The sequence below is a fragment of the Zophobas morio genome, unplaced genomic scaffold (assembly GCF_036711695.1).
Source record: "Zophobas morio isolate AGI-343-1 ecotype UQ-CSIRO unplaced genomic scaffold, CSIRO_AGI_Zmor_V1 ptg000228l, whole genome shotgun sequence".
Classification (NCBI taxonomy): Eukaryota; Metazoa; Arthropoda; class Insecta; order Coleoptera; family Tenebrionidae; genus Zophobas; species Zophobas morio.
The window spans coordinates 255,627-282,700 of record NW_026972332.1 but is presented as its reverse complement, the minus strand read 5'-3'; the positions used below and the strand labels follow the sequence as shown (position 1 = coordinate 282,700).

Sequence of the window (27,074 nt, the reverse complement as noted above, 5' to 3'; positions counted from 1 at the left end):
TTGCGGTGCTTCACCAACTATATTTCTAAAGGCGATATTGCAAGTCTCTACTGAATATAAAATACAAGAAAGAATGCTACTGTGACTGCACTACAAATAAAAAATAACATATTTGGATTTTCTAAATAAGAATAGTTATAATAATGCTTGATATTAAATATATAGCTGTATGTTAAACATAAAAGCTACTAAGAAATTTATAATTATCCATGGATGCATTGTTTTGAGTTTTGTTAATTTTAGATCCTCCTGCGCATAGTCAAGGCTACGCTGTAGCGCCTATAACTAGGATGTTTAATAAGAGGGAAATAGGTTTATAGAATTGCTTTACACTCGCGCTAGGGAACAGCTTGGGGTGAGTGAAGTTGTTTACACGCATATTTAAACTAATTAAAAGCGATGCCATGCAAACTAAAAATAACATTACTAGGCGCTTGTAAGCTTGGATAAAATTTCTAATTGGCTGAGCGGCACCCTATAAATCTGTTTCTATAAAGTGGCTCCAAGTAAACAATTTTAAAAAAATAAACAAAAATCTGGGCCCCCATTACCCCTTTTATTGGAGCGTCAAACATGTAACGTCCATCAGAGTGAATCCCATCTTTGTTCTACCTTTTTTCTCTTTCTCATTGGCCACTGCTTTTACCTCTGAAAGAAACTTCGCGTGGTTATGAAAGGAGCTAGAAAAAGAAAGTTTACTTTAAACTTATTTATATTAACTTGTGTTGGCTGTCTTTAGTCTTCTTAACAAATAGAAAATTTTTTAAAAGCAAGAATTTATAATTTTTATCAAAAAATTTAAGGTTACTGAAATTTGCTATTATAGTGTATTTTCGCTATTACTAAATTTATTCAGAAGTTATAATAAGAGAAAAAAGAAGAAGTGCTTTATATTTTTATAATAAAAGTTATTTTTATAAAAAATAATATAAAGAATTTTTTTAATTAAAAGTTCAATTATTACAAACACAGCAGGTGTCTCCCTCTTTTTGCAATATTAAAAAACTTTTAAGTCTTCAGGTAATAATAATTATAATTTATTTGATTGATAATAATAAAATTTTGGAGTACTGCTTTTTAAGGGATTATTAGAAATTTTATTATATATAAATAATATTCTTTGCAGAGCTCCGTAGTAAAAGTAGAGAGCGGTATTAATATTATGAAAAAAATACGATAAAAGAAATAATTTTTTTTTTTACGACTGATATCTTTATTTAATATCATTACCTACAAAATATTGCAAAGAGTTTTATTGTATACACGCAATATATTGAGGAAAAAAGAAAATAATAAAAAATATATATAAGTAAATTGGAAAAAATTATATTTATATTTATATCATAGATAGCAATAAGTAAGGAATATAAATATACTTATATTTATTAAATATAGCTTTTCTAATAATAATAAGAAATAAACTAAAAATAAAAAATATTAATTTTATACATATATTGAATCCTAAAATATAAAATATATAAATATGATCGATGAAGAAAAAAAAAAAATTGTATGATAAAGAAATTCATATAAATATCCGAATGTAAAAGAGAAGTTTACCAAGTAAGTGAAATCATAATAATACGTTAAACTTTATTAATAATTCTAGAAGCTCGTTGTAAGGCTTCTAATAAAAAATTCAATTCTCTTCTCTTTTTTTTTTAAAAAAAATAAATAAATAACGCAATAGAAATAATGAAAAAAATATGTAATATTAATAAAATAATAATAATACAATGAAAGTAAAAACCTTTTCAGCAATTGCGGAGTTTTCCCGCATGAGTGAGTCAAATTTGGAAGGATGATAGAGAGTCGATATCTATTTGAAGAGTAAAAAAATATATATATAAATATAGAGTATTTGTAAAAACACAAGTTTTATATAAAAAGTATATGAAAATAGTATTTAAAACAATTGAAAAATTGGTAAAAACTCGAGTTTTATTTGTAAACGTATAATATTATGTATACAGAATGATTTTTATAAAAAAACACCAATAAAATTAAATATTACCAAACTTCAGCGAGAAAAAGTAGTTAAAATAAAGCAACTTCATCAAAAAAAAATAATATAAAATGGTAGAATCTACTAATAAATTTTATTTTATTATTATTTATTTAATTTTTTATATAATTAATATTTTTATCAAGTATATCTTTTTTAATGTTCTTATTTTTTCCCTTAATTTATTATGACTATTATAATTATAAGTCTTTTTTTTATATTTCTGCTGTGACTTTTTTATTTGAAAATATTTTAATAATAATTTATGTTTTTTAATTCATACCATACAAAACTCGTTTAAAATAACAACAAAAATAATCCCTTATAAATATAATAAAATTTATATTTATGTATAAAATATAATAAAAAAAAGCAAAGTTTATAAAGATTGTCTTCATAAATAGCGCAAATAAAAAAAAATTAAAATATAGAAACGATAAATAAAATAGCGAATAATAGTAATAATTTCAAATAAAAAGATATAATAAAAAAAATTAAAAATTTACGAGATTACGAAAATATACATGAGAAAAGAAAAAAGAAATTAAACCAAAACGTAATCGTCATATTTATAATTGTTATAAATATTATAAAGTAAAAAAAATATAATATATTTATCGTTATTTTGATAGAAGTAAAAATTTATATAAAAATATAATAAAGAATTGAGAAATGCAACAAACAAAAATATAATTGTATATATTAAAAAAAATAATGAAAATTTTATATATAAATATAAATATATTGCGGTTATTTATTTTTTTGAAACAAGCAAAAAAGTGATTTGTTATAAATATATTATTTTCTCAATATAAATAGAATATTAAAAAAAACAATATCATAAATACAATATTTTCGATACAATTTACAATGCAATCATAATAATTATTATAATATATAAACTGAAAAAAATTAAACTTTTCTTTTCATGTACACAATAAAAAATTAAAAAGCTTTATTAGTATAATCATTAAACAAATAAAGAAAGATAAAGAAAATAAAAATAAATAAAATATACACATATATATGAAATATAATACGAAGAGGAACAATAATAGAACAAAAAAATTATAAGGTTTATAAAGTAAAGTTACTAGAAGAGTTGAATTGAAAAATGAGAAATAAGAGTAAGGAATATAAATAGTTTTTAAAATAAAGTTGTAGAAAATTAATGAACTGAAAAAAAAAAATTAAAAATTTTAATAATAATAAATATACAAATATAAAGTGGAAGTAAGTAGTAGAAAGCTTTAAAAGATCCATTAAATATGTTGAGCAAGTTTGTATCCAACAATTTTAGTCGTTTACTTAAAAAATTTTGTAATATTGTTTGTAGACTTATAAATCATTTCATTGGTTAATATTTTTATAATAAAAATAAGAACCAAATGAGACTGAATGTTTTCTTTAATATTATTAACGAGGAGGAACATTATGGCTTTAGGCACGCTGTCTTGTATATTCTTCCGAACAATATCAAAATACGAGTAGATAAGAGTTTCTATATTTTTCATGAATAGTATATAGTTAAAAAAGTATTTCATATCAAAAATAATATAGAATATAGATTTTACTAAAGCAGTTATTTATATAATAAAGTTAAATAACAAAAAGTTTATAACAATATTTTTTATATTAATATTTACATCATAAAAACAATAAAAGTAATTTTAAGTTTTGTGAAAGACAAATAGAAGAGTTTACTATGCTTATAAAAAAAGTTGTCAACACAAAAATAATTATATAAAGTTTTACTTATTATTTCCGTTTCCACCTGTTGCCGATTGGTTATGTTAAGAGACGCTGAGAAAAAAAATAGTGACCAAATATATTAAAAAAATACAATAAATAATACATGAAAAATAATGAGACTTCCCATAAACAATTATAATATCAATATAGATTTAAATTAAAAATAAAATATTATAATGATGTAAACTTTTCATAAAAAACTATTTAATGCTTTTTTCCTTATTTTTAATGCTTTCTTTATAATATTTGTACTAAAAAATTGCTAAAAAAAATTTGCGTATGATAGTGATTATGAATACACTACTTATTATTATCGTTAGTTATTACAAATTATTATATAATTTATTAAATTTTTAATTTTTTCCTATTAATTTTATTTATTCATTATTTTTAGTATTGTCATTATTATTTACTATATACACCAGTTTGACATAATAATGAAACTTTCATTTATAATGTAAGTAATATTTAGTAATGCTTAAAGAGAATTAGATAAATAACATATAAGTTTACGTATAACATAAGTAATAAAGCTGGATAATATGAAGTAAAAACATAGAATAAAGCAAAATATAAAACCTTTATAGTTGCCATTATCTTTAGATGCGTGAAACTCTTCACAGCTTTGGTTTTTCCCTGAAATAGTAATAATTCTTAGTGATAATAAAAAATGGTAATAGTAAAAAAACTACCAAAAAAAGAATTAAACCAGCCCCTTCTGTCGACTTTGGTGCCTTTAGTCTATAACATAAGCTGATTGGTCCAAACTGTAGTTAAGAATTTTATTCCCAACAATATGAAACCTTTGGTGTCCTCACTGGTGGATTTAAAGAAGAATCCTTTGATAAGCTTTCCCTCTCAGATAAAGTTTGCGTAGTTTTATTAGTGTCATTTCGAAGTCCGCAAATTTGTTGCTTATTGGTATTCTTTTTTATAAAATTCATAAGGAAACACGAGTTACATGGTCTAACCAATCATAAAAAAGGTAAAATGAAATAGTTATAACATCGGATGGAAGAGGATCCAATAGCAAAGGTTGTTCATAGGAGAAAGTGGAAGGGATTAATCGGTTTTTTTCTTTTTCTTTAGAAGTCTGAAAGAAGTTAAAATATAATAATAATAATAATAATAATAATAATAATAATAATAATAATAATAATAATAATAATAATAATAATAATAATAATAATAAAATACGTTGTCTAAGTTTTGCGATTTTGATTTATTGGAAGAAAAAGATTCATTTACTGGAGATTGCGATTCGTTAGATTGAAATTTACTAAACAACTGAGAAACCACTAAACAATTTATGACAATTATTATTATTATTATTGTTATCATTGATTCATTATAAAACCAAAAACAAAATTCGGATGGTTGGTGTTAATGTATGCAAGTTCCATTCCTAAAAAATAATGAATACACGTATATTAATCAGTGTAGGAACTCAAAATGACCCATCAGATTCTCTATAAGTTTACTGGTGGGCTCTAATCGAACCCGAAGCAGCGAACAAACGGACTCGCTTAATTGTTGGGATAAGTACTCAAATCGTTTTATTTCCTTAAAAAATATATTAAAACTTTAACTAAGGAAAAAAAGAAAACGTGACTCTAACTTCAGTCATGCATTGTTCGCATATAGCCTGCAGCTCTTCATAAACCAATTCGCAGCAGCGCAGAGAGGGTGCCAATAGGCGCTGAATTTGCCGTTTTACCTTAAAAAAAAATGAATAAATAAGTAAAAATATATAAAAAATAAAATAACTAATAATTCGAAGCAGATTTCCGGAACAAACAAGGCTTTTCTAGCGCCCTAAATTATTTATAGAAGAATTAGAACGCAGCGTTTAAGGTGCGAGAAATCTTGTGAAGTAGAACCGTGGCGTTCCTAAGGGCTGTACTGATTTCGTTAAAAGAAAGTTCCTCCAAAGCATCGAGATTTTCCAGCGCTTGACCAAACATTTCATGAAAAATAAACGAGATTCTCGCTCCTCCGTTTCTGATTAGTTATTTAAAATATTCCTTAAAATTTCTAAAAAAATAAAACCAACGACAACTTTTTAATTAATAAAAAAAAATTTAACCGCACTGATCGTAGTAGTAAAAATAACGACTAACGAATATAAAAATATAATAGTTTTATGCAATTTTTATACGGAATAAAACGTTGAAAGATACTTTCTAACGTAAAGTTTATGAAATTAGAAAAAAAACAAACTTGTGCTTACTGCTATAAATACTAAGGAAGCATGCTAAAGACATGAGACTACCCGAAAAGAGCGCAGAAGGGGAATAAAGGTTATGTTTAGTTTTTTTTTAAAAGGGGTAAAATAATATTCCAGGCAGTCAGGTTTGGACACCGCGATAAGAAAGCAGTATTTATAACGAACACCAGCCAATAGAACCGAGAACTTAATTATCAACCTCTACGCGCGCTATTCACGGCGTAGAATTATAAAGCTAAAAAATTAAGAAAAAGTTGCGAGTAGCCGAACTTCTAGCGTAAAAGTATTCTTGCGCTTGGTGGGAAAAAAAAACTTTATATATTAACATTCAAGAAAACTAATGTTAATAAACTCAATATACAATTCAGAAGTGGATAGATCCTTGGAGGTGCCGTCAATCAGAGAACAATAATCAAAAGCAAATTTTGACAAAAGTTGAAGAAGAAGACCGCCCTAATAAGTGATAATAACGATATATTATAAAATATAATGGAAGATAGCTTCAGCGTAAGAAACAATAAAAAAAGATAAAAAGAGGAGCGTAATAAAGCTAGCCAATAAAATGAGCTTAATGCAGTAAGGAAACCGCTTCACACTGATAAAAGATATAAAGAAAGTCATATGTTGAGGTGGAGCCTTTCACCTCATTGGATTAGAAAAGTCAGAAAACTCCACCAAAAATTATCATCAATGGGAATAATTTTAGTTAAAAACAAAAAATTCATACAAATAATAAAAACTTAAAATTAATTTAAGAAAATATATGATTATTTATAAAAGTCTATAAGAATTTTGAGCATATAGAAAAGAGTAAACCTTTTTATTCATAATATATATACATAACTGAAAACCTTTGTAATAACGATTTTTATTGGCTTAAATATAATAGAAAATCATTAATGAGTTACCAATAATTTTAAATTTATATTCTTATAGTAAAAATAGATATATAACAAGTAAATTCCAACGAAAAAAGGGAAAATTATACAATAGAAATATTAAAAAAAAATAATTCAACAATTATAATAAAATTAATTCATAAATTTTATTATATGATTTAATAAAAGTTGTATAGTAAAAAAGTTATAACTTTAATATAAAGAAATATATACACTGTAACAACTTTTTATATACAATTTTTTTAACATAATTATATTTTAAAAGAATACTTAAACTTAGTATATAAAACTTTTTTAACGACGAAAATTATAAAAAATATTATTTTAATGAAAAAACTCTTCAACTTTATATTCATTTATTGTAGATTTTTCTTTATTATAATTTTTTTACTGCTTATTATTTATACCATGTTTTTTTTGTAAACACTTCATTTTATTATAATTATTTCTTTATATTCAATACTTAAGTATAAAAAATATAATAAAAAATATTACATTTTATTAAAGAACGTAATATAAATCGTAATATTTGTATTATTATATACATTTTATATACAACTTTTAAAAATTTAAAAAAAATAAAAATAAAAAGATTATTTCATTAATAAAATAACTAAAGTTGTATATTAATAAAATAAATATTTTATTACAACTAGCTTCATTATAATTATATATAAAAACTATGGTATCTATATTATTAAGAAAACCAAAACCTTTACTTCACAACAAACAAAAAATATGTTTTGATAAAATTATATAAATATTTTTAACTCTTAAGAAAAATAATTACTATTTATTTATAAACTTTTAAATGTATAATAAAACTTGGAACAATAATCCTAAATATTTATAATAAATTATTTATTAATGAATCATTATTATATTTGGTCTTTAGAAAAGTTCAATTATATTTTATACATTTTATGGAAACTTTATAAAATTTTGTTATTTTTACTATAAAACTTTAATAATAATTAATATATATAAAGGAAAAATAATAAATAATATTTATATATAAAGTAAAAAAAAAACTATAATAATTAGTGGCCATAGAATTCATATTTATTAACTTGAACAAAAAAGTATATAATATGAGAACTTTATCGACGCGCTCAAGCAATGGATCGCCGTATAAATTTAGTTTATTTTGTGTTACTTGGATTTGCATGTGTAAACTTTTTTTGATTTCTGGTAAACATTTTTTAATATGTTGAAGAAGAATCTAAAGAAAAAGTTAAAAGTGTTAAACAAAAAAAATAATAAAAAGTTTACATAAATATAAAAATATTTGTATCAAAAATATAGTTCAGTATAATAAAATAATAACATTATTATAATTTATAAAAAATACAAATATAATTAATATGAAAAAATATTATCAACGATAACGAATAAATATAAACTTTGAAAACTGTTTATTTATTAAAATCATTAAAAATAATAAATTTATATTAAAAAGTTTATAAAGTTAAAAAAAATACTGAGTAGTAATTTTCTAAACGTAAGTATATATCGTAATGACAATTATATATGTTATTAATAAATTCATCATATGCATCACATAAAATAAAAAAGTTTACTTATTATAACGTTATATAAAAAATTCAACTTCACTCATTAGTATAAATAATAATAACAAATATAATAATAGAAAATAGAAAAAGTAAAAATAAAAGTTTTTTAAATATAATGATAATAATAACGAAAAAAAAAAAGTAAATTATAAGGTACTACTAATAATATTTTGATAAAACATAATAATATATATAATAAGTTATGAGTCATAAAGTTTTTAACGATTGTTAGTAGTTCAAAATAATAATAATCAAACGTAAAAAGTTTATATATTTTAATATATATAATAAATATATATAAATCTGTACTAAAGATTTTTTTTAAAAAAAGGCAAAGAAAAAATAATAATTTAAAGCAACCAATAAACCATATTATAAAATTTTAAAAGTTTTATTAGAAGGAAATTGTATAATTTCTTATAATAATAAAATAATAAATAAAAAGAAAAAAGTTTATTATATAAATAAACTTTGTTGAGAGTTTTGGCCAAGAAAACTGTTCCCGAACAATCTGCTATAGCAGAATATATAGGATGGGAGTAAAAATATTGCTTTTCTTTTTCTTTAGCTTCTTTCATAGAAACACGATCATTTATATCCTGAAAATATAATAATTTTTCTTTTAAAGTAATAATAATGTAAACAAAAAAAGTTTACTTAACAATATTGATAATGACAGTTAATAAAAACTTTTTAAAAATTAATATATACATAAGCAAATCAAAAATAATTTACGCAATAAATAAATATAAAAAATAGTATATATTTATATATATAAGTTTATAAAATGAAGGAATATAGAACTATTAAGTGAATAGTAATTTTAAGATAACAAATGATATATGATATATGAAGTTATATACATACAAGAAAAAATATGAAAAATTATAATAATAAATATAAGATTCTAAATAACAAACATATATTATATAAAAAATTAAATAAGTGAATGTATATAAAACATTAATTTATAGTAAAAATAATATATAATAATTATATAGCAAATATAAAATATATAAGAAATGAAAAAGTTTATAACGTAACATTAATAAAATATATAATATATAATCAATATAATAATAAGTAAACAATATAAACTTTTCAGTTTTATGAAGAGACCTTCTGAGAGCGATTAACTACGCCGATAAACCCGAGCTTCACTGTAACAACTCTAAAAAATTTAAACTTTTTAGCTTGAATAACAATGAAAAAGTTTATATAAAAAAGTATTAATGAAATAGAAAATAATAGAGTATTAACTTTTATAAGGAATATAAAGTTTATATCAAACAGTAAAAATTGTTATACAACTAAAATAAAAAAAAATGATTACTATGAATACATGAAAATGTAAAGAAAAACTAAAACGTTATTAAAAAACGCATATACTAAAAACTAAACAAGTAGTTTATATAAAAATTATAGTCAAGTATAATATATATATATAACTAGGCTGTTTTGCATAGAAATATATAAGAAAAACGTGAAAGTATATAAAGTTATATTACTTTCACTTTCCTTATATAAAGTATAAAATTATATAAACTTTACATAAAAAATAAATAATAGTTATATTAAATTAATATTGTAAGAAAATAACAATAAAAATTCTACGATTTCAAACTTTTTTTTATAAAAATAATACGAAAATAAAGTTTGCATATTTTATTACGTTAATAGTATTAATAAATATATTATAAATTTTTATTTAAACAAAGATAAGAAGAGAAAATTTAGTTCATATTATAAATAAATAATATGTAAACCATAAAAAAAGTTTGCTCATTATTAGTAAATTTAATAAAATATATAAACTTTTACAATTCTGAAAATTTCTTATTAAAATAACAATCTATAAAAAAAGAATAAAATTTTAAAATTGATAAAATTATAAACTGAAAAAAGGAACCGGCCAGTCAAAATGTCCAGCGCATCCGTTCCAGCATCCATTAAATCTAATTTAGTGCAAACGCCGATTGTTCGACTTCCGTCTGGGTCCACCTTTTATAGTAAAACTATAAGTAAAATAACTTAAAAAAATTAGATTTTAATTATATAGAGTTAATAAAACGAAAGATTGTGGTAAATTGTAGAGTAAAAAAGGAGTATTAATAATAGATATTTTTTATAAGAATGTCAGCAGTTAACAAGGAGGTATATAGATTTAATATATATGCAGCTGATGAGTAAAATTATAATATAATTTTATATAAAGTTTTAATAATATTTAATTCAAAATGCTTCTCGCCAATAAAAAGAAGCATCGGCATAAATATATAAGAATTCTAATATAATAAAAAGATTATGTAGGTGAAAAGATTATTTTTGGAAATAAATTATTAAATTTATAAAACCAAATAGAATCAGCAAAACAGGGGCATCTGTAATAAATAAAAATAATTCTATAATATGAAAAAATTGCTTTTTTTGCTAATTTAAGAGCGTCCGAATTAGCGATATCGGTATTCGCTGCGGTGACTGCCAAAATAATAACATTTTCTTTCTGGAAACAAAAAAAGTATAACAAAATCTATTAAATTAAATTAAAAACGAGACAATTACAAACTTTTATATAAGATAAGACAAGTTCAACAACTTGTTGTTCAATATTTTCGGGTTGATCCCCGACGGGAATTTTGGTGATTCCAGGCAAGTCGACTAGAGTTAAATTTAATACATTCTCGCTACATATTTTTAAATGAATCGGTTTAGAACTGATCCCTTTATTTTTCCCTGTTAATCTTTCTAATTGGTAAAAAAATTTAATTATTACTAGCAATTCTCATGAAAATTATTTAGAACCTGTTTCTTTTTCTATTTCTTCCCGAATTTTTAGAAAATCATAAAACTTTTCCGCAGGAAGATGTAGAAATTCCCCCCATTCAATTCCAGACTTACAAATATCTGAAGAAACTTTTGGTAGATTGACTAGCTGCAAAACAAGAGGCCGGCGGGTAACAATCCCTGTGCCGCGAGGCAAAAAATCTCTACCTACAAAACTTTCAAGTACGCTGCTCTATATTTAAATCTTGTGAGTTTTAAATTTCTACGTAAATTTGTTAATATGTACATTACTTTTCCACTACTTTGGGATCCAATGACGGCAATTTGTGGAAGACCTATAGGATCCTCACGCAAAACATTGAAAACGTCTTGCAACTTATTAATGGTGGGAATTAACTCGTCCATGTTTACATTTATTGCCTAAAATTAGCTGTAGTACCAGAATAGTCGTTACTTATACACAACAGCATAACTAACATCGGCAGGTCTTTGCTTAGCAAAAACTATTACCCCGAACGATTGAGCCGAGCTTTTAAAGGGTAAGCGTACAAGCGTACGATATTGAGTGGCATAGTCCGACTTGAACAATTAATTTGTACAGCGTAAACATGGTTAAAACCTTTGAGTTTTTCTTATGCATATTCTAATTATTATTTTCAAATGGAAAGTTTGGTGCCTTCAGGAAGATAAATACTAAAGAAAATAACTTGTTACAGCAGCGTGATCAATACTTAATATTTTACAATTTAAAGAATACTCCTTAGTAATAGTAATATAAATATTAATAAAAAATAATTTTATGATAAAATAACTGAGCTATACTGTACAGATGAACTAGCAGTTTTACCTATGAGGTAGATTAGGGGCAAAAGATATGATGATATTGAAGCAAACTAATGTTACTACATTCTCAAGGCTTGCACGACAGCCAGTTGCCTCGTTAATCAATAATTTTAAAAAACATCTAAATAACTTATATTATTATTCCTTTTCTATGATCTGCTTTAATTTTTTAAGTTAAAATCAACCTTGAAGAAGTATTTAAATAAGCTTTCAAATTCTTTTAATTTAATATATTATAGCAGCTCAAACCGATGGTTGTCTCCCCTTTAAGAAAAATTGTAACAATTTATGTTTTAGAAGGTGAGCATAGCTATTAGTACAATTAAATCGGTAACTTGTTTATTTTGTAACATTGTTCAATACACAATTTATTTTAGTTAAAATCGATAATTTGTTACTAAGTTTTTAGATCTTTCAGGGATTACATATGTATGGTGATTAACTCATTCTTTTACTTAATAAACTTATACTACTAAGAGTTGACCGAATGTGTAATAAACCTTACAAATTTTTTAAATTTACCGTAATATTTATTTGGATTTAAACATCAAAACGAATTTCGCCAACGGGATAAGACGGGAGCGGGCAAGTCATACCCGTACCACAAGAGTACAATTTTATAAACTTTAAAAGAGAAGCAAATGGCGTTTGTTTTAAGGATCATAATAATATAAGCTTAGTTTTTTTTTAAATTTATGGAAAAGCAGGGGTACTCTACCTAAAGCCCTGATAAATGTATATGGCTTCTTCTTGCACAATTTCGCTAGGGCTTTGACTAAAAAAACTTTTAGAGTTTTCTGTCACCTTATAATTAACTTATTATTAAAAACAAAAAATTTTCAGGTTTACATGTTATGTATCACCTATAAAAACTGGTTTGATGAAATTAATCATTTTTAATAACTTTACTTAATAGTTATTTCTATTAAACTGTTCCTTTTCTTAAATGGCAATGCAGCTTTTACCGGGAAAACTGAGACTTCCATGCTCAAAATTAAACAAGTTACATATAATTTTTTTTTCATTTCTTTAAATCCTTTAAGTCAATTATAATAGAATCTAAGGGAGAATTTTTAGAAGTGTCGTTATCGACCTTGGGCTTAGAAACTTGCGTTTCTTCGGTTATGAGCTGGGGCAAAGATTTAAGAACTAAAGCACACCTTTTTAGTAATATAAAAACATCTGGAAGAGATTTAACTTGGTCCGCATATATCCCTAAAGATTTAGATTATTTAAAAAAATAGTTAGTAAAGTAAAAAATGCTCAATTTAAAGAGTTACCCAAGCCAGTTCCAACACATAAGCCAAAAAACATCCTCCTGTTAATCTGTGCAAATAATACTCCAACAACAAAGCCTCGAGTAAAAGGAGACCAACTCAACTCCGACTTTTCCCTCATGAACTTAAAACAAAAGAAGTTAATATTAAGCTTTACTTAGCAAAGTAAAAAAGCTATTCTTGATAAACACTGGCTGTAGGTTCAATTATGGTAAGTTTAACAAAGGCGGGTCTCCTTTGCTCGAGTTATTTAATTTGGAGTTTGTTGTACATATGAGTATACATTTTTTTAAAGCCAGTTCCTCTATTTTTTTTTATCTAAAAATTTTTAAACTGCTAACATAAAAGGATGAATATATGTGTACAATCCATGACATAAAAATAAAAATATTGTAGATATATACGTTCAATTGTTTAACGTATTACGCTTTCCTTCAAAAGGTTACCGAAGGGGAGCTTTTTGAACTATTTTGTATTTGTGTAAACTGCTGGAAATTTATAACTTACATAGTAAATAACTGGCTTATAGAAGTAAAACTCACATTTTTTCTAAAGAAGGCCGAGCTAACTTCTCAACGGCAAACGAAATGGGTAAACTATCAACATCTTAAAGGAAATTCTGGTCTCTTGGATACCACTAAAACATAATTTACTAACTAAACCTACTGAATAGGCATTCTTATTATTAACGGATTTATTAAATTTATTGAAACTCAAAGAGTTTAGATAGATAAGGATTTAGACAGAAATAAAAATTTCTCTATAAAAAGAAATTGAGAATGGTGAAATGAAAAAAAAAGTCACAGGACACCAAATGAAATTCCTTAAAATGTCCACACGATATATAAATATTACTAAAATCCCGGAACGGATGATAGCAATAAACCACCCCCCCGACATCTTTAAAGCTACATAACATTACCCCAGAAGACCATTTCAGATATAACATGGGCATTTACAGTTTAAGATAGTAGGAACTTCAACTCCAAAATAACTTAAGGTTTATTTCACTTTAAGCCATCTAATTGAAGGCTTACAACTTAAAATTTTTAAGCAAAAACCTTGTAAGTTTTCATCATCAAAAAAACTACTTCAGTATGGTTATGAAAATGACAAAAAGAACACTTTATGTTATATGTAACGTTTAAGGTTCAAAATTCTAAAAGAGCTATCAAGCAATGCTAGAAAATTATGCTAAGGGCTTCTTTTGATATTAACTCACTAGGGTTTCTATAGTGAATAAAAGTTCATTTAACTTAACTCTAAACAAAATAAAAGTTCCAACCCTTAACCGAAAGTGCTTACCTCCTTATATGAAGAATGCAGAAAGTTTGCCAGAAAAGCAAAGTATCTGCAAACTTTTACATTAAAGCAAAAAAGTGATAGTTAAACCTCAGCTTAATGTATTTGAGGGCGTATCCACGTTGGCCACGAAAGACTTCATTAATACAGTTTCCGCAGCTATTCGCGGCGTTACTAATGAATAAATAATGTCAGCATATAGCGCTTATATCGCTAGTAAACGTCAAAGGTTTTTTGCATTATGCTTTTTTTTATGTGAATGTCTATTTCTCTCTGTTTTTAGTGCTAAGAAAAATGATAGATTTTTACTTCATAAAAAAAAAATTCCTCGGGTTATGAATTGTCCTCAAAAAAAAAATAGTAAAATAGCAAGGTTCCTTTCGTTCTTTTATATTATATATATATATTTATTTAGAATCCTAAAATTATAAAAATTTCGTTTGGTCACAGTTACGTTTGATTTAAAATCAACATTAAGTTGGTATTTAAATAATAAAAAATAATAATAATTTTTAAAAAAGTTTATATTATAATGAAATATATAAAGTCTAGTGTATCTGCAATAACTTTAAGGTTTAAAGTTTCTATAGTTGGTTTTTCAGTTTTTAGTAAATTCCAAACGCTTTTATATAATATTTTTATTTAAGTAACTTATATGTTTTTTTATATAACTTTACAGAAAACATGAGTTTTTAGTCAGCGTTGTTACTATTAAAAAATTCTTAAAGAGCTCTTGTTATATATATTTTCTTAATCGAGGGAAAGTAATTAATATTTTCTTTATATTTAATAGTGAAGTAAATCTAAATGTTGAATCTTTACCTTCTGAATCTACACTTGAACAGTAATTATGTATATTATATATATTTTTACTTATTTTACTAATTTTATTTTTTTTATATAAATTCTATTTGAGATTTATTACTATGCTTTATACAATTTTATTTTTTTTTATTAAAAAATTAATAGAATTAAGTTAATTTGAAATTTATTAAATTATATGAATAAAGTTATATTTGCTATACAACCTTGATTTCCTACTTTTCCCTTTTAGTAAAATTATTATTTTTGTAAATTTATATTTTGCTTAAATATAGATTAAAGGAAGTTAGCAAGCCAAACGTCTCTTCTGAATTTACAGATTCTGAATCTAAACAGTATTTTTTATTATAATAAAAAAAAATTCTAATTTTACACTTTAAAATTGTAGAGAGATTTCCGATCTTCAAAGTGTTCGCCCACTCTTTCAGTTTTCTTTCATATTTATTACTTTTTTTACACATTTATAATTTTTTTTAAATTCTTTAGAGAAACAGAAATTCTAATTGATGTTCAGCCTATGGAGTACTTATATATATAAAGATTTTTTCTAAGTTTACTAAAAAGTTATAATATACTTATATTTGACATACACAACTGCAGAGTAATTTCTGAAGATCTTACTAATAACCAACCTCAGCAGTATCTTTTATATAATTGATTGCAGTGCATCTATTACGAATCATTTTTTTTATTATAGTCCCTCAAAGCTTTCTGAAGGATTTGTAGAATCTGGGTTACCTACTAAAAAGTCCAAGTCGTTATTTTTTTATTCCTTTTTAATATAAATTTCATTATACTTTTTTTTTTAGTTTGTCGGATATTGAAAAGGGTAAAGGTGGTATTCAAAATTTGCAACTCGGTGGGTGAGTTATGATTAGTTTATATAAAAGTATAGTAATTTAGAATTTTTTATAAAATAATTATATTAATTTTAATATTTTCTATATATTTTATAAAATAATGTCTATAAAAATTATAATTTGGGTAGCAATTTTATAAAAATAACTTTTAACGAAATTTATGCAAACTACTAAAATTTTAAAATTTTAACTTACTTTAATTGATGTTTATTATTTTTATAGTCAAGCTTACTATCTTGTTAGTCTAATGAAACTTTTTATAGTTTAAACTTTTTCCTTTTTATATTCTATAATGTGAAGTTGTTTATTTTTAGTAAAATTAGTAAAGCTTCTTGTTAAATTATAGTTAAACTATACTTTTTTGATGATGTTAAATTTTAATAAATCATGTTAATTGTAAAATTTATTATAATAGTAATAATGAGATATTTAGTTAAAATCTAAACTTACTTGGTATACATTTACTTTCGTAAGTTAGTTGATTGTACTTTTTTGGGTATTAATTTTTTTAATCTTTTCATAATAAATAACTTTTAAGTATTTATTTAATTAATATTTACTTAAAAATTTTAGTTTGTAATTTAGAACTTTTATAAAACTTTGTGTTATAGTATTTTGAAATCAATATTGTTTTTAGAAATGCTTATTTAAACTTTTTGTATATTAATTTAAAAAAAAGCTTATAAATGTGCTTTTTATAAATTTTTTTTAAGAATTAAGATATTTTAAATATTTTGCGTAGCTTGATTGTTTTCTATATATATACTTAGTGTTTTTTTATTTACTTATAAATACAACATATTAAGCACGGGATCCCTTAGTTATATATATAAATAATAAAACTTTAAGTTGAAATTAATATGGTATAAAAAAATATTTTTGTTATAAAATTTATAATGAATATACTGCTCACATTTAAAAAGAAATAGTTTTTGAGCGGCAAAAGTCAGATGCTTTGGGTCACTTGGGTTATCTATTCCGCACTTGTGATTTCCATAATTTTTTTTAGCTCAACTTTCTTTTTTTTTAAAATTTAGAAATTATCAATTTTTAATGAAATTGAAACAGATATTATTGTTAATATAAATTATTATTTTATTTTACTCTGTTATACAAGTTTATTATTTTTATATATTTATAAATCTATATAAAAATGTTTATTTCTTTATTTTTACTATTAAAAGTTTTGAGTTTTTTATTGTTTAAATATTTATTATTTATGAGTTTTTAGCCTTTGCGTTAAATTAATATCCGTAGTTTTTGTGAACTATAGTAGCAAAAGTTTAAGGAACGAATAGAATTCTTGTGATCTAGTGGGAGCCAATAACCACTTGAAGTTCATTGTAATCACGAGCATAAAAATAATTGCGTATTAGCTTACACACGTGTAAGCTGTTTGGCACCATGTGCTTTCGAGGAAAGTTAGTTTTGCGTGTTTAGCCCTGAGCACATTAGTATAGCGAATATTTGCCAAACATAAGCAGCTATTTACGGTTAAAAATTTTAATGAGCTCATAAACTTTAATGAATGGATTTTATTGGTAATGCAATAAGAAGAGTAGTGAGCTTGCACTCCTATATTTATTCGAGCGCGGCTGTTGGCTTTTTTTTTTAGTTCGCTTTAACCTAACTTTAAATGTATGTTTGCTGTTTATTATTTATTATTATTATATATAAGGATTTTCTATGTAATTTTTTACTTTGTCATTACCTTTATTACGTTATTTTTTATATTATTAATCTTCTTTTTTCTTTCTTTCTCATTTATTATTATAATTATTAATATTATTAATAAATTTATTTTTTCTCTAGTACTTAAAAGTTTTTTGGTAGTATTCTAATATTACGTAGCTTTCAGTATTTTTTTTACTCAGTAAAATTTTTTTAATGTCCTATGAATAATAAAGATTATATTGTTTTTTTAGCGACCTTTCTACTTTTATTTATTATATTTATATATATATATTTTTTTACAAACTTTTATTGTGTTTCACCATTTTTAGACCACAAAACATAATTTCATGGTGCCCGAGTGAAACCTGTTTGTGCGAAATTATCACAGGCGGAGTTTGTATAACACTTTATTATCTACAGGTCTTCTATAATACTTATTTATTCGCTTTTTCTATGATATTTTATACTTCATAATTTTATTTGAATTTTAAATATTTTAATTTTATGATTATTTTAGCACGTTTCTATTATTGGTTCGTGCATTCTTCAAGTGTTGCACGGCTGTGTTATTGTTGATGGTTATATGCTTTCTTGCGACGGTACTCTTCCTGTTATTAGCAGTAAAAGTGCGAGTTTAGTAACAATAAAAGGTTTTTTAATATTAATATTATTACTACTCCCATTATTATTATTGTATTATAATATGATTGTTTGCTTATTGTAACTTTTTCTTAAAATATTTCATATAAATTTTTTTCTTAATACTATATAAAAAAATTATAGAGGTGGAAAAGTAATTTTTTAAATTTTTTTTTAAAGAATGTTTTTGAATATTTTAAATAATACCGTTTTGCAGGTAATCAACTCATTTTAGTGAAGGACATATTAGAAAAGAGCTTATTTGTAGTAAATAATAATAAAAGCATTATAATAATATATTTATTGAAAAATTTATCAACTAAAAATTATAATTTTTTATTAAAATTTAATAATAACGATACTAAAATAGAAAAATAATATAATAATATTTTAATATTACAGTACTATAAAGTTTATTACATAAAAAAATTAAAAAAAAAATTCCCTCCAATTTTACATAATTTTTATATGGGAAACATTAAGTTTATTTAGTAAATAACTATTACCAAAAAAATTTTTAATAACAATTTTATTCCTCCAGGATAAGATAATTTTCATTTATAAAACATCAAAATTATACAAAATATTTTATATAATAATAATTTCCCCCCCTCCAACTTAATATAATTTTATATGGAAAACATCAATTTCTTAAGAATAAATTACACAAAAAAATTTTATAATTATTTCTTCTTCATTTTATTATAATTTTTATGGAAGACGTCAAGTTTTTATGAAGAAATATTAATATAAAATTTTTATAAATTTTTATTATAATAATTTTTCCTTTAGTTTTATATAATTTTATATGGAAAACAAAGTTTATTTAAAAGATAAAATAATTATCGAATTATTTTGTTAATTTTTTTCTCCAATTTGAAATAGTTTTTATAGGAAAACATAAATTTTGTTTAAGAACAAAAATTTACATAAATTATTATGATTTGTGTATCCAATTTATAATAATTTTTATACGGAAAACAAAATTTACTAATGAAAAAGATTATTTACCAAAAATTATGGAATATTTTTTCACCAGTTATAGTAATTTCTATACAGAAAACGTCGAGTTTTTTAAGAAAAAATTATCCACAAAAAATTTACAGACAGTAATATTTTTTCCATCCAAGTTTTAAAGTTTATTTAAATTAATTTTTATGTGGGAAACATCAAGTTTCTTCAAGAAAACGTTATTTTTTTTTAGATATATAAAAAACTATGAATTGAATTTTATTTTACTTTATAATAGTTTTATATATAAATTTTTTATTTATGTATATCAAATAATTATACATTACTTAATATTAAGTAAACCTGTAAAAATAATTTAAAGTTAAAATAATATAGTTTTCAGAAATATAATAAATAAAATGGAAAACATTAAGTTTATGTAATAAAATTTCTGAAATTTGTGGTTCTTGAAATAATTTTAATTAAAGGAACTAATTTATTTGATTCGGATGATATGATGGATACTTAATATTAAGTAAAGTAATAAAAAATTAAAAAACTATAATAATAATATCTTTTTCTAATAAAAATAATATATCAAATGGAAAACGTTAATTTTTTATTAAAAATTCATAAAGATGATTTTTAATTAATTTTTAATATAAAAACAAATTTTATTTATTTTTAATAATAATATAATACCTAATACTAAATAAAGTAATAAATATCTGAAAATTTAGATTAATACTAATAGCAAGATACGGTCATCATAAAGAGTTGCTACCTTGACGTAGGTGTTTAATTGCTCGAACATTCCCGAATAAAATAGCACGTCTTCCAGCTTTTTTCGCTACTTTCACTTTGTTGATATTTTAATACTTCGACACTTTTTTTTTACTTATAAAAAATTAGAATACTATACAGCTTTTTCGTTAATACATATGTTAACTTTAAAAGCTTCTAAAAGTTTACTTGAGAACTTACAATCACTTTCATATTTGTTGTTATCGTTATTATAATTTTGCGGTTCAAATATATGAGCAGTAAAAAACCACTTTTTTGTGCAGGTTGGAGAAACGATAGACTTAATTTAACCAATGAAACACTGTTATTGAAGGTTACTGTAATTCTTCTTTAACTCATACTGTTTTACTTTTTTTTTTGATATGATATATTGACGAAAAGTTTATATATTTTTACTTTTCTATTTTTTATTATTATATAGATTTTTTCATTGAAGGCAGAAGTTTTATTCTATTAATAAATAATATATATATATACTTTTTTTAATACAGAAGGATTTTCTTGAAGTTCCGCTGCTCAATAAAGTTAGTGAACTTTGCAAGCAAAATAATGACAGCAATATTTCAGTTTTGTTAATAAAGAATTCCAACTTTTCTATAAAGTTTGTATAATTATTATTGCTATGAATAATTATTATTATACTTTTTTATATAACCCACGTATTTTTGAATTAATTTTTATATATATTTGCTTTATTAAAATACATTTCTTACTATTTGATGTTAAATACATATTTTTTTTTATACTTTTCTTAACCTTATATATATATATCTTATTTAAACTTTTCATATATTTATAAAATTTTCTTGTATAATTATGATTATATTTTTTAGTTTTTATATCAGTAAATATTTATTTTAATCTTTATAAATATTTTTACTTTAGGAAGTTATAATAATAATAACAAATATAAAAAATTTACTTTTTTAGAGAACATTTATTTGACTTTTCAGAAGTTTCGAGTTCGTTTGACTTTGAAGTTCGCCATAATTTTCCAGAACTTTCCAATTCTCAATTTACGTTTCAGTTGGTATTGCTTAACTTTTACTGAAGAATATAAAAGTTTAAAAAAAAAGAAAAAAGAAATTAATAATTTGAAATGAATAGTACTGTACATTTATATATATTTATTTATTATTTTAGTTTTTCTATTATTATTATTTTATATATTTTTTGATAAAATAATTTAATATATTGTTTTATACTTTTCATCATGAATTTATTTTTTTTACTTATTATAATAAAAGCTAATATTATCTGTTCGATTTACTTTTTATAAATTAAAGAATTATTTATTAATATTTTATAAAAGAATAAATATTTATTATTCGATTTTTTTAATATAGCTAAAATATTTATATATAAACTATACCGTAGCATTTTAAATTTTTCTACTTATTATGAAATAATAAATATACGTTTTATATAATATAAGTTTAACTATATCATATTACTTCTATATTATATTATATATTATTTGTTATATTAACTTAATATCTTAATTTTTTACTTGTTCTAATAAAAATAAATATTTATTCTACTATTTATATAATATAACTTTAACTGTAATATATTTTCTTTTACTTTTTTTCTATTATATAATATTTTTTGAATATAACTTTTCATATTTATTTTTTTTTACTTCTAGAAAATGTTTTTATATTACTTAGTATAACTTTTATATTAACTTATTTTTTGCTTATAATTATTATATTAATATTTATCGGTCAAATTTACTCAATATTACTCAACTTTATATTAATTATTATTTCTTTTAAGATCTGTTATTATTAATATAACATTTTTATTAAGATAACTTATTACTTTACTTTTAATGCTTGCAATTACTCGTTTTATAAGATTTTAATATATATTTTGCTATTTATTTATATTATATGCATAAAAATATTGTGTAATATATGAAAGTTTTTCAAAGAAAAATTTAAATATTTCATATTTTTTTATGAATATAAAAAATTTTTTATTTGTTGTAAGTCGTATTACTTTTTTTAGTTGATTCTAATGTAACTTTACATTTTAATTTTTTAAAAAAATAAAACTATTTTTAGGTCCCACCAATTGTAGAGCTTCCTCCTAATATTATGACTAATCAACAGGAGGCTGTGATCGAAAATCTTCGGACTCCTCCAAGTTAGCCGTTTTGTATTGATAATATATTTATAAAGTAATTATAATAATAATAAATAATAATTCAGTTTTTTTATTATATTATAATAGGTCTTATTTTATTAAATATAGTTAATATTAAAACAATATATGAAAAATTAAAATTATAAAAAAATATATACAAAATGATTTCTAATATAGAAGAAGTAATCACAAGTAAATAATAATTTGTAATAATCAATTCAAAATTTGGATAAAGCAAAAAAAGTTGAGTAATCGCTATAAATAATAATGAGCTAAAAGAAAAATATAATATATAATATATAATAATATGTAAAAACCTATACTAAGATATAAAAGAAAATTCATATAATATACTAAGAAATTAAATTTAATAGGAATATTAAAACAGAAAAGTAAATTATCATAATTAGTAGGGAATATATATATTATTTAATTATTAAGGAAAATAAAATAAAATATAAAATAGTAAAAAAAATATTTATTAAAGAAAAATTTGAAAAGTTGATGATAATAAAAAAATTAAAAATTAAAAAAAATGCAAACAATAGAGAAATAATAATTATTAATGAAACCAAAAAAAATTATAATAAATAATATTTTTAATAATAAATTATAATAGAAAAGTAAAGTTATGATATTTCTAGTAACATTATTACGTTATTGAAGTTATTTAAGTTTTATTTTTAAAATATTATTTTTTATTTTATTTATTTTTAATTGTAAAAAAATAAAAGAAAAATTTTTATTTATAAAGTTCTAAAAGTTTTATTGTTTATTATATTTTATAATATTTTTATTTTTTGTTTAATAGTTTATATAAAGTTATTAACGTTTTATAATAATTATAATTAATTTTCGTTTTATTTATAGTTTATTATGTTATAATTTATACTTATGAAAAAATAAAGGAATAACATTTATTATAAAAGTTTTAAAGATTTATTTTAATTATAATTTATTTTGTTTATTATATTATTTTTTTTCCTTATTAAAAAATAAAAGAAAAAAAATATTTGTTATAAAGTTTTTAAAGTTTTTTATTTTGTTTACTATATAGTTTATATTTACTTTCAGTATTAAAAAAATGATAAAAAATATATTATAACTTAATAAATATTATTTTTATTCTGTTTTATTATATATTTACTTTAATATTACAGAAATGAATAATTTCATAATAGTTTTTTAAAGTTTTCAAAAGTTTTATTCTTGATTGTTTTACTTTTCTTTATTTATATATATATTTTTTAAGTATTGCATTATATAAATTGGGTGTTATGTTTATTACTGAAAAACACAAAGCTTTATTGTTAATATTTCTTATATTATACTATGTAGCTTTTCTTTATGATTTAAGATATTTATATATAATTCTTTTGTTAATATTTTTCTTTTTTATATTATTGTATGTAACTTTTTTATTTTTTTTATTATTTTATATAATTTTATGTTTACTTTTATATATATATTTTAAGTTTTTATTAAAAAAAGGTCAACTGCCTTTATAAAAAGTTTTTTTTATTGTTTTTATATAGAAAACTTATTTAACAAATATTTGTTTTACTTTTATTATTATATTTATATAATATTAAAGTTTTACTTAATGGTTTTTATATATATTTTTATTGAAATTTAAATGCTATTCCTACAATTATAAAGTTTTATATCGTAAAAACATATGTTATCTCTGTTATTAGTGCAATGAGAATTATTATATTTAGTATTATATTTTAAGCCTAATTTTCTTAAATATTTTTTTTTGACTTTTTGTAGATGATTCTTGCCCACCAATCGTCTTATTGCTTGGCGCTAGGAATTCTGGAAAAAGTACGTTTTCAAGATTTTTTGTGAATCGGATGTTAAGGTTGTGCCATTATTATGAAATATTATTATTGGTATTGTTATTATTATTTCTATTAATATTTTTAGGTCCCACCAAGCCGTGATGTATTTAGACTGCGACTTGGGTCAAAGCGAATTTATGCCGCCGGGGCACGTGTTTTTTCTTCATTATTTTTAGTGCATATATATAGTTTAATTATGAAGTTTATATTATTTATTATAATGAAATTTTATCTGAGTACTTTTTACTCTGTTTCGAATTAATAGTTATAATTATTACTATCTTAATTATTATTATAATAGTCTATTTTTATTTACATATTGTTTGCTATTCATTAGATTTTTGAGTCTAACGAAAAGAAGCGTACCCATATTTGGAACTCCTTGTTGCCACCTACAAAAACCTGAAAAGTTTCATTATTACTTTTAATATTTATTTTTTTATGAAAATATTTGATTGAAAGTAGCTTTTACTTTAAGATAAAGAGGTGCGTTTTTTTAGTATTATCACATGCTCGCCATAATTTTGATATTACCACGTGTTAAAACACGTGCGCTTCTAGGGTAAAGCCATTTTTTTTAAAGTTATTCTCGGAGATGTATAATCTATACCAAAAACTCGTTTTTTGGGTCATTATAATAATTAATGGCCCTTTATTTTTGCTCATTTTGGGTCCAGCCAATCATTAAAACGCTCAGCATACATCTACCAATACTTATACTTTTGTATAATAGAGCAGTCCAGTTAAGTACGTTAAAGTCCCATGCGTGCCTATATTTTATATGTTCCTATAATGATGCGAAACTGCCTGCCACGTGTAGTCACTGATTATATTGATATTTCGAAAGTTTTAATTTTTAGTAGCTAAAAGTATTTTTTTCTAATAAGCTTCCTTTATGGTGAGGACCAGTCTTCTATTTTTAACCTAAGTAAGAAAAGTACATACAAAGTTATTATAAAGCCTCTTTTTTTATATAGAGAATTTCCTATATATTTATAATTATTATATATTCATTTATATCAAATCTTCAAGTATAATTTTTTACTTTTTATTATTATTATTATTATTATAAACTAACTATTTTTTGTATCACCTTTTAACACTTTTTGACGAAGAGCCTATTTTATTGGAGACACCACGTGTCAGAGGGACCCGCATTATTACCTGCTTTGCATAAAAGAGCTTTACCAGTTATACAACGGAAAGTATAGTAACTTCCCTTTGATAGTTAATACACACGGTTGGCTGGTAGGTAAGTATTATTATTATTATTATTATTATTATTATTATTATTATTATTATTATTATTATTATTATTATTATTATTATTATTATTATTATTATTATTATTATTAACAGCTTAATTTTTTAAATGTGCGGTTTATTATAATGCGGTGTAAATATTAAATAAAGTTTTAAAAAGGTTTAAGGATTTTCACTAGATGTAAAATTTAGCTTTAAATTTTTTTTAATAAAAGTTTCACTGATATTAACATTATTATTATTAAAGGGCTTGGACTCATGATAATCGAGTGTATTTGTACAATAGTAAACCCCAGCGACATTGTACTGCTGGCTATTACTGAAAAGTATTTTTTATATATACTATTAAAAGTTTCGAGTTTTCATTAAAAATTACTAAAAGAGAATTCACAGAGAAGTTTAGTACTCTATTAAACGCCAAAGCAGATTATTTTGGCGTCGTTAAGGAGCGTAAACGAAGTTTCAGCAAAGTAACTGTTACCAATATTCACGCTGTAGAAGGCTATAAAAGAAAACGAAAGTCCAAAACATTGTAGTCTACAATTTGATATTTAAAGTTTATAAAATAGTGCAAAAGTTGGTGGGAAGTTGTATTTTTCTGTATTTTAAAAATATTCACAGGAAATACAAGGCATCGTTTCATCGGCTAATGTCATTGGCCGTTTATTTCGCATGTTGCACTCCCATTTGTTTTCAGGCTCCTTATGAAGTTTCTTTGGATGACGTACAAGTGGAGCTTTTGTATGACGTTGTAGGTTTTGTTTATTTACATAATAATCATAATCATAATAATAATAATAATCAGGTTGCTAAAACTCAACATCTTTGTGCTATCAATGGAAACTTTGTGGGTCTTTGCGTTGCTGATAAAGTAACTTTCATAATTTTCCTTCTTATTAGTTTATCTACTGTTTACTCCTTAAGCCAGGGCCAAAAAGACCACTTGAGTGTCTCGGTTTAGGTATTATTTGCAACCGTTTTATTTTATTTGGTCGATATTTTTTAAGCATTGTGCAGCCATTGTCAGGGCCGTAGACGTTGGCAATCGTAAGCTATATATCAACACACCATTGGATGCTCGCGAATTGGAACGGGTAAATGTGCTACAAAAGGGCGTCATTGAGATACCCATTGTCATGAGGACGCAGGTGACTTGGCCTTCCAATGCGTCTGCATGATCACGTAAATATATTTTTTATGTCTATTAGGGAGCGTATGGCCATGTGCCTTACACCCAGCAGCCCGTTTATTCAGGAAGCAAAGGCAGGCGGAGTGTTAACCGCCACATTATGGGCTCTGGCAAGAAAGTTAATCGTCTTGTAAAACGAAAACGTCTTATGCGGAGTCGCTGAAACCCTCACTTATTGGAAAATAAACATAAAAACTCCACGAATGAATTTAAT

At 22.7% G+C, this 27,074-nt stretch overlaps 3 protein-coding genes across 3 annotated transcripts; 2 read left to right on the top strand and 1 right to left on the bottom strand.

Moving 5' to 3' along the window:
- Positions 1-1,576: 1,576 nt before the first annotated feature.
- Positions 1,577-11,735, bottom strand: LOC135146453 (dynamin-1-like protein). The gene is made up of 23 exons (XM_064078608.1): positions 11,533-11,735; positions 11,260-11,473; positions 11,024-11,202; positions 10,880-10,960; positions 10,367-10,458; positions 9,577-9,628; positions 8,928-9,056; positions 7,983-8,105; positions 6,346-6,437; positions 5,638-5,758; positions 5,525-5,572; positions 5,376-5,474; positions 5,215-5,320; positions 5,115-5,162; positions 4,955-5,055; positions 4,764-4,850; positions 4,561-4,683; positions 4,450-4,498; positions 4,337-4,393; positions 3,761-3,808; positions 3,391-3,506; positions 1,751-1,819; positions 1,577-1,652 (listed from the first exon to the last, which is right to left on the bottom strand). Exons 1-23 carry the CDS (start codon positions 11,644-11,646, stop codon positions 1,587-1,589), a joined length of 2,214 nt encoding a protein of 737 aa, XP_063934678.1. The 5' UTR covers positions 11,647-11,735; the 3' UTR covers positions 1,577-1,586.
- A 3,077-nt stretch (positions 11,736-14,812) lies between these two features.
- Positions 14,813-21,454, top strand: LOC135146443 (uncharacterized). Its single transcript, XM_064078600.1, has 15 exons — positions 14,813-14,892; positions 14,947-15,036; positions 15,457-15,507; positions 15,761-15,820; positions 15,874-15,912; positions 15,972-16,007; positions 16,086-16,124; positions 16,183-16,239; positions 16,295-16,348; positions 18,349-18,439; positions 18,537-18,669; positions 20,677-20,726; positions 20,905-21,014; positions 21,344-21,375; positions 21,441-21,454. The coding sequence occupies exons 1-15, from the start codon at positions 14,852-14,854 to the stop codon at positions 21,452-21,454; spliced, it is 897 nt and encodes a 298-aa protein (XP_063934670.1). The 5' UTR covers positions 14,813-14,851.
- A 1,051-nt stretch (positions 21,455-22,505) lies between these two features.
- LOC135146464 (polynucleotide 5'-hydroxyl-kinase NOL9-like) lies at positions 22,506-27,064 on the top strand. Its single transcript, XM_064078615.1, has 12 exons — positions 22,506-22,564; positions 24,338-24,428; positions 24,494-24,556; positions 24,746-24,817; positions 25,524-25,660; positions 25,919-25,997; positions 26,054-26,203; positions 26,293-26,422; positions 26,477-26,542; positions 26,596-26,632; positions 26,689-26,819; positions 26,880-27,064. The coding sequence occupies exons 1-12, from the start codon at positions 22,516-22,518 to the stop codon at positions 27,021-27,023; spliced, it is 1,149 nt and encodes a 382-aa protein (XP_063934685.1). The 5' UTR covers positions 22,506-22,515; the 3' UTR covers positions 27,024-27,064.
- Positions 27,065-27,074: the final 10 nt, after the last annotated feature.

What these genes read in the sequence shown, in the direction of transcription:
- LOC135146464 (XM_064078615.1), top strand. Translation starts at nt 22,516, where the DNA reads ATGACTAATCAACAGGAGGCTGTGATCGAAAATCTTCGGACTCCTCCA. An exon ending in TGGAGCTTTTGTATGACGTT is followed by an intron (nt 26,423 to 26,476) that starts GTAGGTTTTGTT and finishes AATAATAATCAG; the next exon opens with GTTGCTAAAACTCAACATCT. An exon ending in GTCTTTGCGTTGCTGATAAA is followed by an intron (nt 26,543 to 26,595) that starts GTAACTTTCATA and finishes TTACTCCTTAAG; the next exon opens with CCAGGGCCAAAAAGACCACT.
- LOC135146453 (XM_064078608.1), bottom strand. Translation starts at nt 11,646, where the DNA reads ATGGACGAGTTAATTCCCACCATTAATAAGTTGCAAGACGTTTTCAAT. An exon ending in CCATCCGAATTTTGTTTTTG is followed by an intron (nt 5,056 to 5,114) that starts GTTTTATAATGA and finishes TAAATTGTTTAG; the next exon opens with TGGTTTCTCAGTTGTTTAGT. An exon ending in AGATAATGGCAACTATAAAG is followed by an intron (nt 3,809 to 4,336) that starts GTTTTATATTTT and finishes TTTTTTTCTCAG; the next exon opens with CGTCTCTTAACATAACCAAT.
- LOC135146443 (XM_064078600.1), top strand. Translation starts at nt 14,852, where the DNA reads ATGTCAGCATATAGCGCTTATATCGCTAGTAAACGTCAAAG. An exon ending in TTACCTACTAAAAAGTCCAA is followed by an intron (nt 16,240 to 16,294) that starts GTCGTTATTTTT and finishes TTTTTTTTTTAG; the next exon opens with TTTGTCGGATATTGAAAAGG. An exon ending in TAACACTTTATTATCTACAG is followed by an intron (nt 18,440 to 18,536) that starts GTCTTCTATAAT and finishes TGATTATTTTAG; the next exon opens with CACGTTTCTATTATTGGTTC.